The sequence below is a fragment of the Diorhabda carinulata genome, chromosome 2 (assembly GCF_026250575.1).
Source record: "Diorhabda carinulata isolate Delta chromosome 2, icDioCari1.1, whole genome shotgun sequence".
In the NCBI taxonomy this organism is placed as follows: Eukaryota; Metazoa; Arthropoda; class Insecta; order Coleoptera; family Chrysomelidae; genus Diorhabda; species Diorhabda carinulata.
In genome coordinates this window covers 5916402-5932722 of record NC_079461.1, presented here as the reverse complement: position 1 = coordinate 5932722, position 16321 = coordinate 5916402, and the positions used below count along the sequence as shown (strand labels likewise).

The 16321-nt window shown below is 29.3% G+C and overlaps 2 protein-coding genes across 4 annotated transcripts in view; one reads left to right on the top strand and one right to left on the bottom strand.

Annotated features, from left to right (window-relative positions):
• Positions 1 to 5425, top strand: part of LOC130903479 (ADP-ribosylation factor-like protein 4A) — a 79854-nt gene extending 74429 nt beyond the window's left edge. Inside the window, exon 4 of the mRNA XM_057815595.1 lies at positions 3237 to 5425. Coding sequence (XP_057671578.1) covers positions 3237 to 3265 — 29 coding nt within the window. The 3' untranslated portion in view covers positions 3266 to 5425. The remainder of the gene's footprint in view (positions 1 to 3236) is intronic.
• Positions 5426 to 6234: 809 nt separating this feature from the next.
• Positions 6235 to 15418, bottom strand: LOC130903895 (uncharacterized). 3 transcript variants are annotated; one of them, XM_057816259.1, is made up of 10 exons: positions 15361 to 15418; positions 15237 to 15288; positions 14541 to 14696; positions 14412 to 14480; positions 13668 to 14355; positions 12448 to 12727; positions 12055 to 12285; positions 10516 to 10785; positions 8593 to 9782; positions 6235 to 6413 (listed from the first exon to the last, which is right to left on the bottom strand). In XM_057816259.1, exons 3-10 carry the CDS (start codon positions 14601 to 14603, stop codon positions 6343 to 6345), a joined length of 2862 nt encoding a protein of 953 aa, XP_057672242.1. In that variant the 5' UTR covers positions 14604 to 14696; positions 15237 to 15288; positions 15361 to 15418; the 3' UTR covers positions 6235 to 6342. The 3 variants fall into 3 exon arrangements, with proteins under 3 accessions (XP_057672242.1, XP_057672244.1, XP_057672245.1); XM_057816261.1 differs by lacking the exon at positions 15237 to 15288 and having other exon boundaries at positions 15334 to 15418; XM_057816262.1 differs by having other exon boundaries at positions 15271 to 15386.
• Positions 15419 to 16321: the final 903 nt, after the last annotated feature.

Sequence of the window (16321 nt, the reverse complement as noted above, 5' to 3'; positions counted from 1 at the left end):
TTTGCCTAGTTGTTTCAATTTTGTTCCCTCCTGTTATACACTACTTGTACAGCCAATAAAAAGTCCTAGAGTATCCTCACTAACTTCTTCAAAACAGTTTTGAAGTATTTTAGAGTTTTCCAAAATATTCAATAGCTGCATAATAATGTAGATAAAGGCCAAATTACAGGGAAAAGAAGATTAATTTATCTAGCTTTATTGCGATATACTCAACTTAATTACAGACTTCTATATGGTTTTTTTCATTTATTAATGAATAACTTTTATAACAATAGATTAGGAAAAAGAAAATCTTATGTATTCAAATTTATATTTTGTTCAGTTTAACTTTCAACTGTACGTATAACCAACTTCTATGATGTACTTAAAGAAAACCCCAATAATCATTTGTTTGTTTCATGTAAACTGGTTGGGAATTTTTTATTTTAATTATTAACAATCGAGATTTATCTATTTCCATTCAGATCTTCAATTTTACATTCTTTTAAAGCAGCATTTCCACGACCACTCCCAACATTCTGACTCTAACAATAAAGCTAACTAATTAATTAAAACTGTCAGGCTATGAAGCATGTATCAATGTAATTTAAAGCCTTAAATTTATTTTCGTGCAGGATATATTTTGCAGGTGAGTAATATAATGATTATATTCGAATATTGAAACTTTAATAGTGAGGTGACGTATTCGTCTTGAAATACAAGTAAGTAACCTCATTTTCACTTTTCCAATTTTCAACGGCTTAATATCAGGTTATCAATGATTATTTTGAAAACTTTCTACCTACCAACTTCCCTATTGTTACGTGCTTCTTTTATTGCCAATCTGAGGCCTTGCAATATACTTACCTCTTAGTATGTGCTGCTTCTATTACCAATCTGAGGCCTTAGATTATACTTACCTCCTATTATGTGCTACTTTAATTGCCAATCTAAGGCCTTGAAATATACTTCTATCCTATTGTGTGCTGTTTTTATTTCCAATCTAAGGCATTGCGATATAGTTACATCTTAGTATGTGCTGCTTTGATTACCAATCTGTGGCCTTGAATAATACTTCCCTCCTGTTATGTGCTGCTTTTATTGCCAATCTGAGACCTTTGAATATTCTCCTGAATTTTTTAGAACATTTACAAAACATTTTGAAATATTCTATCAGGCCTTGAAATTTACTTCCTTTCTTATATGTGCTACTGACCATTCAATAACAGAATAATCATCTAGATTGTAGATAAAGGTCAAATCACAGCAGAAAGATTGTTAACCTATCTATCCAGAAATGCACAAAATACATTTTTTTAATTAATATCCTGTTGTCTTTCCTTAATTCATTAAAATTCCTTTTCACTTAAATTCTGTGCATTAAAATTATCATTTTTTTGTTAGATTTTACTTCTTTGGAATAGAGTAATAGAGTTTTCTATTTTCATCATTCACCTTTTAACTAAAAATGTCTGTAATCAGTCCATCCTGATATTTTCCTAATTTCTAGTTATCTTTATAACAATGGATATACTTTTATGAGTGTAAAGAATTTTTGATGAAATTTTTAAACTATTCAAATATCGCCTTGTACCAAACCTTGTTGGTAATTTTATAAATGGTTACTTGTTCGCATATTTCCGAAAATACAACAGGTACTTGCCAAAATTCTAGGTATGTGTCATCTTGCACTGTATATATTTATGTGATTCGACTCGAGCTTCTATTTATTTCAAATATTTCGCCAAACCTTGTTATATTTTCATTTCAAATATTGTTTTTCTCTATTTTTATCTATAAATCCTCAGTATTGAAAAAAAAATTTGAGACCTATATAAAATTAGTTTATTTGCAGAGAAAATAAAATATCAAAAGAAGTATTATATAAATAAAAAACTTACATTTAAAAAAATTTATATACGTTTCTTGTCTATATATTGAGAGTTTATTTTTGAAAATAGACCAAAACAAGGTTCACGAAACCTGAAACACATAATAGATGCTAGCATCGTTCATGTACATTGATATATTATACAAACATTCTGGCGCAATCCTCAATTCATAAATGTTTTAATTTTTTTCCAGTTTTGTAACTAGTCTTTTGTTTTTGCTCGTAATAGACCTCAGGTCTAATTAACAAAATAATTGAATATTTTATGCGAAAATTAATAGTAATGTGGTTACTATATGTAGCCAATACACATGCATCACACCAAATGCTTCTTCATAATATACTATCACATCGGTTAACATTTCGAATATCTATTTCAGTATGCCAGTATGTCAAATATGACTTTGGACCATTAACTTAGTTTATACAGTATTTATACCAATAAAAACATTTCTATAAAAAATTACATATTATGTACATATTTTTTTTTTGTTGGTTTGTATGTATTCAAACAGAAAATACGTTATTTATCAGTATAGAATCTAGTATATAGATTATATATCGACATTTTTTTACCATACTTCATCCTAATATAATCAATAATCAATCTTATTTGTACCTAATGGACGCTTTGTCACTAATTGTGAAATTTAGATAAAAAAAAATTAACTGTGTTTTCGAACGAAAGTACTAGCAAGTTTTTCATGATTCCAAACAATACTTTCGAAATAGTCTAGTAATAAAATCTAAATTAGATATAATTTCCATCAGTTCGTGTATAATTCGTTATTATCCGATTTCTAATTAATTGTAGTTTGTTATGCATTTTCACAACATTGAAAGTGGAATTTTTTTTATTCGAATTGTTACTACCTAACTTTATTTTCATATATATGAACAAATATTTCTATCATAACAAATATATCTGAAAATAAAAAAAAACATACTGGATTATTTATCTCCTATTGCTAATTTTTATTTAGGAAAATTCTTGTTTATTAAATGAGTTCCAAACACTTTTTCAGAAGTGATTTTATTAATTCATCTAACCAAATCTTCATAATAATTAATCCAGCATGATAAATAATACTGTATAATGATTGCTTGTATTCTTAAATAATCGTAATTATCCTGGCCATAGGTAACAATTTAGAAGAATATATACAAAGTGACTATTTTGTTGGGTAATAATTGTAACTTTCATAATAAACAAGACATATCAGAATTGCAAAAAGAGTCAAATTGTTTTGAAAATTTTTCCTCCTGTTTACATCATACTTAATGTGTTGCAATAAAATGATTACCTGGTTATTATCTAGATTAGGTTAAATTCCTACGATTTCTTAAAAATTTTAGTATGTTATAGAGAAAATTACTGAACAAAAATATATATAGAGCAGGCGGAAACCATCCCTTCAGGAATTTTTCCTCCTTTGAAGAATCAAATAATTGTGATTATAATATTTAAATTAAGCTTTTATTGAAGTTTTCCATTCTCTTTATGTTGTTTCCATCTTGAACAATTAAAGATGAAATGGTTCTGTCGGTGTTAAGAACTATATGATTCGGAAAATCCCCACGTTTTCTACAATTTAACAAAAAAAAATTTATTACTATCATCTCTAATCCTTACATACACCGTCAAAAGCATCCTTTGAAACGATCAATGAAACCATACACAACGAATCGTTGAATTCGATTAAATCATTGCTTAAAAATTAATGGTTGAAAGGATTGGAAGGGATTGGGGCGGGAGGTTGTTAGAACTTTGGACAAATTTTTCATACTGTTCTATTCTGTCACTTTTTCATTTCTTTCAACGTTTAATTTAAATATGACAATAACTGAATAATTATTACAATTGTTTGATTCTACAAACGAAAAAAAGTACCTGTAGAGATGGTTTTCGCGCCCTATAACATACTAAAATTTTAATGAAATCGGAGGGCAGTAACCTAAAATAAATAATTGTCAAAATGCTTCACTGGAGTATAAACTTAGCTAAAATTTTATAAAAAAACAAGAATTATTGTTTGAAAAGTTGGAAAGTATAGTTGAAGTTCAATCAGAGCAGTTTTACACATCGATGAAAATATTAACCTTTTAGAATAAATTTTTTAATGATAGCTGCAGCATCCAAATTTTGATTTGAAATTACTACATCTGTCTGTTGAATATAAATCATATCCTGTTTTTAATATATGTAAAAATGATCAACAGTTTTATTTTTGTTTGACTAAATTTATACAAGATAATAAAAATCTTTGAAATAAATTTTTTCCAACAACTAAAATTATTTGCATCACATCCAGTTATTGCATTTAATATTACGAATAATTTTACAGATATTCTAAACACAGTTATTTTAATATCAAACCAAAGGTGCTCGTGACTACATTTGATATTATTATTGGGTTGGTAACAAAGTAATTTCGGTTTTGTAGTATAAAATAAAAAAATTTTTTTTCTACAAAGAACAGTTTCTAATTACTTATATATATTTCCGTTTAGCTCAATGACCTTTCTTTCAGCTTCACGATTCCGCGCCCATAAAATTTTCGGTCCTTATCAGGAAAAAACTGAACCAGGTGCGATTGTGAAACTTTGACCGTTCAAAGAATTCTGTCAACTTCGAAATAAATAATAATCAGATGATGCCAGATCAGGGCTGTATAGGGGGTGGAACATCACTTCCCAGCCAAGCTTTAATAGTTTCCCAATTGCTGCCAAAGATGTGTGAGGCCTTGCATTATCATGGTGAAATACTCAACCTTTTCGACTTTACAATGCTGGCCGTTTTCCTTTGATTGCTTCATCCAGTTCCATTAATTGTTGACGGTAAACATCAGAATTGATCGTTTGGTTCCTTGGAAGTAGATCAAAAAACACAACACCTTTGTAATCACATTGACAACATGAGGTTTTTTGTTGCTTTTCAGCTTTCGATGTGGTTTGTGTTGTTTTCGAACTATGTTACTGTACAAGTCCCATTTTTCATCACCAGCGATGATTCTTTTCAAGAAATGGTCGGTTTCTTCACGTTACGTCAATGTGACCAGTATCACGTGACAAACGGCAAAGTAGAGCACTAATATAAGTTATTCAAAAAATAAAGGCGTCTCTAAAAGTAAAAAGCGAAAGTACTTAGCTGCCAACCTTATATATTGACATGTTATGACTTTTTACGAATAATTTTTCAGCTAATTGTCGTAGTTATAAAGTCAATGACCAATTGTAAAAAATGTTGCTTTAATGCCTGCGTAAATTTTCATAACGCAACAGAGCAAGCAAGTTAGACAATATTAATCTGAAATAAAAAGGGAAATAATGAGGACTATAATTTAATAAAGTCTAATTTTCCTGCTTGATTAATAGATAGCTATTAATACTGCATTGCCCGGTTTTCGATTTTTTTTGTTTTATTCCTGTAGTTAGATATATGTTATTGTATTAATTATTGTTAAAAGACTCGCCATGATTGTATAAGCTAATACCTGTAAATATGTACCTAAATGTACTATATAATTATTTCTATTAAATTCGTTTGTTTTTTTATTATGTTTGTTTACTTCTCCTCCCCTCTTACCTTAAGTAACCTGTTTTTGGGTTCCACTTAACTCTCAATACCAACATCCATGACCTCAGATAATCCTGTGCCATTAATGCAAAAAATTGTTGTATTCGAAAGATGTGGCACAATTTAAGCGCTGTAGACCCATAATTGACGGATTAGTGGAGACATGAAGTTTTGAATAAATATTGAAGAAAGCTATGAGGATCTACCGATCTTGTCTACCGAGGGCACAGCAGTGAAATTTTTTGGATAAAAGTTACAACGCTTGCTTAGATTACACACTGTCTTGTTTTGTCTCCGAATCAAAGTATTAGCACCAAATCTGTCAGATCTAGCAATCTATTCCAGACAAGCAGAGTCTTCATAATATCGGAACAGATGTTGTAGTGTTAGCCTCATGTGAGGTTCCTTTTACGCTTTGATAAGCTTCCTCAAAATCCACCGGCCACACATTTTCCCCCAATCTAACCTATCGTGCACAATTGCCTCCAATGTTTCAACGTTGATTCCCCAACCATTATTGCCAATATTTCCATTTGAGATGAAGATTATAATAAATAAGCCAGTTTTATTATCTCATCCTGATTGGCACTTTAACTTAATCTTTAAAGTGAAGTGGTCCCTGAACCTATATGTAATGTTCTTTTAAGTAGAGGCACCTTTAAAGCGTTAAAAAAAGGTAGCCAGGAGACTGGCCGTAGTTTAAAAGTTTTTGACAGGTACCACGGACAATATTCTGTACTTTTCCAATATACGTCGTTAGAAAAAGAAACAAAATGAAACGTAGAAGTATGTGTTAAAGAGAATTATATTTACACTTAAAAGTAAAAAGAAATTTTCAATACAATAAAAGCCTTAATATTAATTCTAAATATATCACATCATGCAGTGTTTCTGATTATTCAGATTCTTGTTTTTGTGTTCTTATAAATGCGGAGAGCTTTTGAAGATCCATCAAATCATCGTCTCCTGTAAATAATTTTAGTGAATTTAAAAATATGAATAAAAATTGAAAAACGGAATAATTAACTTCTTTATTGATCCGATACTTAACCAGACTTAAATAAAAATTACTTGAACGTCTTTGATCTACGTACACACTTAAACTAGAGCACAAATGCAGGATTTTAAACCTATTTGGAAAATCGTTTTCCCTTAGCTCTTGGAAAATAATAGGGGTCTGAATTGTTTTTTTCAAAAATTTCTTTTTATTCTTGATTTAATGATTATATAAATGAATTATATTCATCTTTTCTATGTTAATAATGAAATATCAATAATTATGATATGTTCTTTAGAAAATATAATATAACATATTTCTTACACATACATTATAGGAGTAAAGTCATTTTTTAAATGAGCATAAATTACAAACTGCACGTAATAATTATTTAACGTATTCAGGATTCGCGTTTGAAACTTTATATTTTATCCATGATATTGAAGTATCCGTCGCCTGTTCACTATCAAAATCTAAACCAAACGTCCATTCTTGTAACAAAAATCGGAAAGTGAAATAAACGGCTTATACTTTTGTAACAGGAATTTCCAACTTTAAATAATTGTTGTTGATGTCCATTTTATAAGTTGGAGAGCTTTGCGTGTTCTCATGCTGTACACTACATGCACTTGCTCGCTTTAAAGCATCTGATCTGATTCAAACTCTCGAACATGTGTGTGTATAATGTATTTACAACACCTAAAAGTAGGTGAAGCTCAGGAAGGGAATAATGTAGAGAAACAGTCTTAAAATTCGGAGCCTTTTATGTCTGCTCTCTCTTCAATCCAGTCTAGATAATTTTTTGTTGTTTTTCTAATTATTCTATAAGGACCTTGTTCGTGAAATTCACCTTTTTTAGCATAAAAACACGTACAAGTAAAGCATAATGCCAACTGTAGCAATCGTTTCATTCCACCAAAGTTATTGATCGACAATTTTAACGACTTCATCGAAGTATTTGTGTAGTTTTTTGTGTACTCGGTTCTATAGATAATATGAATAATACCAGACGCTTCAAATTTTTTTGATGTTATTCATTCTACTTCTGACACACACATACTTTTAAAAATCCACCTACTCCATCTATATCAGTATCAGTATCTGAACAGTAGCTATGAAATCTTCAAGGTTATAGCAGTAAACTAATGATTCTTCCGATATCTTTTCACTGTTGTTTGAATGTATAGCTACTAAAACAGTGTTAGCTATTATGGAAGTATTCCTCAGGTTGAGATTAAATGATATTTTTTATTTTCTGAAAATATTCAATACTAAGTAAATATTGATCGAGAAATTTGTTAACTTGTTCTTTATCTTTCAAAGTACAAGATTCATTTACACATTTTTTAAAATTGGTTAAGTGAGATGCTTTGGAGCATGCATGTTTGATTCCTCGTTTATTGAATTGAATTGAAAAAATGACCGCACCGCTTTTTAATTGAAAACTGTCTTGTATTTCCAGCAGCTTGATCTACTTTTGTGTAAAATATTAACGATTTTGAAATTTCACATAAATGGCAATCGCTTTTAAGAGACCTGAGTTGATTTTTCAATGAAAATAAGGAATAGTCTGGTTGTTTTTAAATATTAGCAACTCAATACTCATTCATTTTGCACACTACTCGTGGTAAACAATCATTACTTGGATCATAATTGTCTAATAATTTCTCTAATTGAAATTGCATACTGTACTTATTTTATTCATGTTACCTTTCCCAAAACACAGTAAGCACATTGAATTTTTATTTTCATTGTGAGTTCTAGGGCAATTCAAACCTATTTTTCAAATTTTGAGGGCAACTTCGAAAACAATTAATCGAGAACAAAGTCAACGCATGATAGCAGTTAGCTTGACACTGAGCATCATTCTGGATTACATATGTTTATATCAATAAAAATAAATTTTCGAAAAAACAACTCAAACCCTTATTATTTTCCAAGAAACCGATTTTATAAATAGGTTTAAAACGTTGTATTTGTGCTTCTGTTTAACGTAGATCAAAGATGTTCATGTAATTTTCATTCAAGTCTGCTTAAGAAACACAATGGAAGGTACAGAACCATTAAAATTCAGTCAATAACCAACAGTAAATTCAATGAAAATTTTTTATAAAAGATTCAAAAATATTGAATGCTTTTACAACTTACCTGCATCAAAAATATCCGACTCATCCATCAGAGCAGCTTTACTAACATTGATGTCATCAGAATTATGAGATTCACCTTTCAACTTTTGGGAATTTTGAACAGGACTCAAAGATTGGTAATTTATATATAGCTCAGGATTTAAAATTTTCTTGCCACGCTTACTCAAACATAATATTTCTTTCTTTTGTTTCTTTGGCTTAACAACAGTGCTGACAGAAAGAGTTGACGTAGATTGTAAGTTTCTTACATCAACTTCTTCTATTAAAGTCTTTGTTTGATCCCCACATTGAACTTTATTCATTCTAAACAACTTTTTATTGGTGTCCTTCATAAGGTTCATTATAATACTTTTGTCCTTCACAGGTGTTAATTTAAGAGATTCCTTGGCACTTCCATCTAACACTCTAATCTTTTTTGGTATATCATTACAATTAATTTTAGTTAGTTCATTGTTCTTCATTCTACTGTATGTTCTTTTAACTAACGGTTTAAATTCGTTTTGAAAATTTTCTGATATGCTTAAAAGTTCTCTAGAAGGTTCTTCAATGGTCAAAACACCTGGAAACTTAAATAGAGAGAGGAATCTTCTATAAAACAATTTCCTACTTTGTTCAATCTCATGTTTAGACGACTTATCCATTTCATTAAGTTCTCTATAGATTTCATTGCTGATTCGACTCTTAATAGATTGAGGTATGTCCATAGCACAGAAAATTCTATCTTTTGGGGAATTTACAAATTTATAATTTTTCAATAAAAGACTTCTAATCCCCGTAGTTGTGAAAAAGTTCGGTGGAACTATTTTAGTAATTTTCGAGGTGTGATGAAGAGTTCGATTTTTACGAAGTTCATTTAAAATGTCTTTGTCTAGGCTATCCAACATTAGATTTTTATTCAAATCCTCAGGAATATCTAAATTAACTTTTAGTACATCTAAAAGTATTTCAGTTTCTTCAACTATACTTTTTAAAACTGATGGAGGTACAACGCTTACCTCTTCATCAGAATTATTCCAAAAAAAGTCAGTTAATAAACTATCAATATCTGTAAATGGTTTTCTTTCTTCAAAAAAATCGTCATCATGCATTTCAACTTTTACAAAATGCACTTGTTTTATATCTTCCAACATATCTTCTACTTCCCTGAGCGATGGGATAAGAGGGCTGTCCACGAATCTCTTTATTGCTTCCCTAAAAAAATGTTCTGCTGTACTAAACAACTCAGAGAAAAAAAATATATTCAAATATATAATGTAGAATAAACAATAGCCTCAATCTTTGCAATACAATTAACAGAACTAACTTTTATATATATGCTTAAAATTTGGTTAATTGTTTACATCTTCAGTTGAACATAAACAAGTAATAAAAACAGAAGTCTTTTTGGTCTGGTGCTTTTAGAATTACAAGGAAATCAACGAGGGCCTAAAAAGGAGCAAAAATGTCGTAATGGACCTGATGAACCTTCCATTGATGTAGAATAATATATAATAAAGAGTTTCGATAGAAGGAGAACACCAAAACACACAGTGACTTCTTTATTCCCCTTACTAAAAAGCTCTTTCAAGACTTTGATACCTTTATATAATTATATTTGGATCTTTGCCAAAACAATTACATCTCTTAATGGTTGCAGAGAAAGACAAAGCTTCAGCTCACCTAAGCCATGCCAATGTAAGCATACTCAATGAAGAAGAAACATGTAGGAGCAAAGATCTAACCTATCTAAAGTTCTTTAGAGCCCACGAGCAGGAAAATGAGTTGTAGATCTAGAAATCGGCTATTGTAGGGAGAGACAATAAATATGCAGTGTAATGTAACTTCTGATGGTCTAAATTTATCTAATTCACATCTAATTTAACCATTAGAATTTGGGTTTAATTAATAATTTATTATTCAATAATAATGAGAAAACAAAACTTACTCTATTAAATGGAATCTATCCAGAACATCGTAATCAAGGTTATGCTTCCTCCTTGGCACATCTTCTATTGTAGCATGAGGATGTGATTTAAGATATTCGCATATCGTTAAATACCTTTGACGCAACTGGCCTGCTGCTCTACATACTCCTTCTTGGCGGGAGAGTTGCGTCCACATAGGACCATATTTTTCAACAAAATCGTGGAGTTGTCGGTCTTCTTCTACCGTCCATGTACCTCTCTTCACAACGGATCTTAAACTAGAAGTGTATCTGGAACAATGTATAAGTAAGAAATTTAATCAGTTGTACCAACAAGTTTTTTTAATTAAATGAACTCCACAAATACTTAGCAATTTGTCATATATTTTCACAATTAGACCCTTAAGTTTCAAAAAGCTATTATAAAGAAAAAACACAAGTGTCCATAGGGAAAAATAGTAATAAATGACAATTGACACCACTTAAGTGAGGCAGTTCAAAACATTCATGATACTTTGTTGGCATTTCATTGTATGCTACAAATCATTTATCATACATTCCAATTTTTAAATCACAACAGAAAGCTGCCCTTTATTCAAACCCCAAACTAGAAAACAATATTAACCCTAATATGATAATTTTCTCGTATTCTACATTAGTAAATAGTTAATTTTATACATTCCTCTAAACTAACAATTTTAAAAGTTTTTAGTTTACCTTCAGCGTCTGAAGACAATAACTTGGTTATCGAAACGTGCGTCAGATATTGTAATTATGAGTATTGATGTAGTGATAGTGTAAACAGTGTGTTCAGCATGAACATCACCAATGGTTCCAGAATTTCCAATTTTATTTAGTGCTGTTACATCCATGCCAGTACAGCAAGTTCTTTAACAAGATCATCAGAATTGTGAGATTCATCTTTCAACTTTTGCGAATTTTGAACAGGACTTAAAGATTGGTAATTTATATAAAGCTCGGGATTTAAAATTTTTTGCCAAGCTTACTCACACATAATACTCAGCTTTCATCAGCTTAACAACAGTGCTGATAGAAAGAATTGACATAGATTGTATGTTTCTTACATCAACTTCTTCTATCAAAGTCTTTTTGATCACCACATTGAACTTTATGTATTCTAAACTTTATTCATTTTTATTAATGTCCTTAATAGGGTTCATTATAATACTTTTTTCATTCACAGGTGTTACTCTTTTTTGGTATATCATTACAATCAATTTTAATTCGTTCATTGTTCTTCATCCTTTCATTCTTTCATTCTAAAGGTTCCAGAAATTCCAACTTACTTTAGTGCTGCTGCATCCATACCAGTCCAGTAAGTTTTCAAGTCAAGACATCTTCAGACTCTTATTTCTCTTTCTTTCTTTGAAATTTCCACAATTGATTGTAGATATAAATATTTTCTTTCTTTATAGTGATGATTACTATTCTCTTCTGATCTTGTTCATTTGTTACTTTTTTTCATCAATATTATTTGCATAGAACACAGTTCACAAGCAGCCATTTATAATGTATTTCCATCAATTAGAATAAACTTACCTTGTTTTTATTTGTGGAGCAGAACGCTCTGGCAAAAATTCGGCACACCTACTATATTGATTTCCAAATTTCTTAACACATAATAAGATTATTACATCCTCCGCATCAGAGAATTTTCCTCTTTTCTTATCAGACTGATTCAAATAGTAAAGGTATCTGTGATGAAGTTGAGACCTAGATCGATTTTTGAAATGTCTACTGATTTTAGTCCATGGTATGATTGTACCCATCCTATAAAAGTAAAATAAATACTTTCACTATTATTATTAAAATCAAAGAAACATCTAACTATGTTATTTAATAGATTATAATAGTGAAGAAATTAAATATTTGAAAATAAATAATTAGTGAAACAGAAAAACTGTTACATATATATTTAATATCCACACTTACTTATATCTATCAACCAATTGTAACAACTTCCTATCCTCACCGACTGTGAATTCACCTTTTTTAAAACCATCATGAAATTCCCTGAAATAATACTGGCAAACGTTTAAACAAGATCTATTAGTACCTAGTTCTTTTGCTATTTTGATCCAATTCTGAGCACGGTACTTTTGCACTAGTGACAATAACTGTTTACTTTCCTTTGCTGTCCATTTTGAATTATTAATTGCTGGATGAGCGATTAAATTCCAGCACGAACGACATTCGAAATCAGAATACCTGTCTGAAATACAATAAAATACGAAATCAGAATATCGACATAAAATATTAGTTTATTAAATATTTTCATTGCTTGGAATTTTTTTTGTATATATTCTTGAATACCACAAAAACGCCTCGTAGCTTCTTTGGGGTAAAAAATAATAAACAATCTTAATTAATTAACTATATACAAGTGATCTTTTTTAGTTTTAAATATACGAGAGTGCCATTAATGGTAATATAAAAAATGAAAGTATGTAGTGCATTGTGTATTCTCAACTCTCCAGTAGAAAAGTTTAAATGGTCAAAAAGAACTATTATAAATACTCTAATTTTTGCAACCACTATGCTACAGGATAGGTTTTTTGATGTCACAAGATTCCTTCACTTTACTGACACCGAAAAGTTGGATAAAAATTATAGAATTAGGAAGATTAGAAATTTAGTTGATTATCTGAATAATACATTTGACAATCTTTATACTTCAGAGAGTGCATTATGACTAGATAAATCTCTTATGAAGTTCAAAGGATGTTTGAGTTATATTTAGTTCAATCCATCGAAATAAGCGCGATTTGGATTAAAAATCTATGGCATGTTGGAAATGTAGTACATATATATATATATATATATATATATATATATATATATATATATATATATATATATATATATATATATATATATATATATACGTAAATACAATAAGTTTGGAGTACCAAAGATGAATGTTTTTACTTTATTTCCTGTACATTTCATTATTTTCACCCATTGCCAATAGTAAATAGAAGAAATTATAAAAATCAAACTTTTGGAATAACAAATGAGATAAAAAATGTCATGTTTTACTGACAAATCAAGTAAATTGTTAATAAGGTCAAGTCAATATACAAAAATTAATTTCAAATAATTCACAATTGGAAAGTTTAAATAAGTATTATTAATAAAAAAACTATACTTACCCTTTATAAAAGTTTCTGATACTCTGATCCAATTAATATTATTATCAGATCCTAAAGGTGGTACTTCCAAATTATCCATATCATCTAACTCTTTTAACCTCATTTCTAAATCATGAATCTTATTTTCTTTTTCTAAATCATCAGAACTGCTCAACTGTTTGATATTTTTCTTAACCTCGAGAATTTGATTGCAGTTGTAATTAACTTTTACAGACGTTATGAGTCTGAGTAAATCAAATTTATTCCACCTTTTAGGTAATTGTAAATCATAGTGACTTAGTTCATTATTACTTTTTTTTCTTAACACATCATCATTTGAAGGAGCTACAAAAAAGTCTTTGGTTTTAAAATAAGGAGCTCCTACACGCCAGGAACCTGAGGACTGAGACTGAGCTTTGTGAGCCTCAAAATATTGACTTATCAAATCATTTTTATCTACTATATTTTGTTTACATTCAATCAAAAGATCTTTGTATTTTTTATAAAGTTGTATCAATTGTAAATTTTTTTGTCTATTCAAAACCAGTAAATGTTTTAACTCTTGGTCTTCACAAGAATCTATTATTGCTTTTTCTTCAGATTTTAATGAAGCATTGGGACTGTATTTGTATATGGTTGAAATATCAATTTTATTACTTTTATCCAAATCTTCATTTTCAACTTCATTATCTATGGAATCTGGTATTTCCTGAAAGATTTGAATTATATTTCATAGTAATAAGTGGCAATTATTATATTACTTACAAACTCTTCATCTTCCTCACTGTCACTCAAATTTATATACTCTTGAAACTCTAAGTGAGTGAAATTATCCTGTAATATAAAACAGTATATTAGTATTAAAAATATTAACAGTTGAATATTGTTACCAACTTCTTGAGAAACTTTTATAATATCTTCTATTTTTTTCAAATCTGCTTCATCATCACTTTCCATTTCTCTAGGCAAATTAGTGAGATATTAGAATGTAGATATTCCTTATTTTTTCTAAGATTGTACCTCAGAAGATTTCATGCTCAACAAGCAGGTCTAGAGAAAAAGGAACAAATTAAATAAAATCATAGTTAAAAATATTATATTTATATTTATTTTTGTTAACAACTCTCAGATGATGCACCAATCAAAGCATTTAATTGATTTGAAATATGTTTATTGATTTATTATTCTATTTTATCCTAATATTCTTAATATTTTAAGTATTAAGGTGCAGTTTTAAGAGTATTTCTCTACTAGTCCAATACATTGATTTTTCAAAATTACCTAGTATGGATCTATTGTTATACTTTTGAAGTATTGAATCTACAAACTATTGGGGTGTTATTTAAAAAAACTACCATTTTACTTATACTTTCTAATAAATTTGATGACATCCTATAATTTTAAGCTATCATTATTGTAGGATTTTTGCATTGTTAAATAATATTGGATTCTACCGCTTGTTCACCATATTGTTTTCAAATTTTTTAAAGCAATTTCATGTCTACAGTTCACAATAAACAAATTCTGAATTAGAGAAATTAATTAGTAATAGCATCAATAGAAAGATATTTTACCATCTCAGTAACTCACCCTAATAGCAAAGCAAAAGTTTACATGTTCTTACCGCAAATGTCTAACAACCCTGTAAGAAAAAAATTCCATTAAAAATTAGTTACAAATTATTTACAAGCACAATAAGTAATATGATACATACACACTTATCTGATAGTTCATTCTGACAGTTTATTTAGCTAAACCTAACCTAACTAAACAACTTTGCAACCACAGAACCAAAATCTAGTATTCATTATAAAACACAGGCACATCTGAAATTATTTGATAAACGTAAGACAAACAGTGTGTTTTATATTACAATAATTTATTAAGTAGTAGAATATTTTATAAATCAATCAAACTCCTTATGCATATCTTTAACTGTTAAACAACATTAGATTGAATATTTTTTTCTCAGTTCGAACATATATTTACTTGATAACTGGAGTACTAACGTCATTTGTGACAGCATTTGTTTAACCGTTTTATAAATTTATCAGTTGATAAAATTGGCTAAAAATGTGTAAGAAATCCCTAGGGCTTTTCGGAAACCATAATCTAGTATCTGATTGCGGATCCTAACCAAGAATAAGTCATTTTTGGTAAACGTCGATGTGGACAAACAGTTCAAAAAACTTCCAGAATGGCGCTGATGTAAACAAAGAGTATGGTATGAATGCAGCAATTGTTGACAAATTGAAGTAGGCAGAGTCAAGAAATTAAATATCATTTTTGACTCAAGCAGTTCATTATTAAAATTATTAAAGACGCGTTGTACAAAATAATATAGTGATTATAACTTAAAAGAAATTTACACTGATGCTAAAGTCACGCCACCCTTATTTAACACTTTTCGTACACACGAATTCTGTTTCTTCCCTCTCTCTACCCTCAATAGTATTTGTATATGGAGAATCTATTATTTCAAGCCCTTTTTTTATTAAAATGAATACTTTGACGAGAAAAATGAAAAAAACTACCTCTACCGACAATAATTTTAATGCAATGTTTGTCCCCCAAGACAATATGGTCACGGATTGTGATATCATCTCGAAATAACATGAGAATTTTATTACGGCTAGGTGCCGTTTTCGATGGAACTATTAAGTTTGAACTCGATC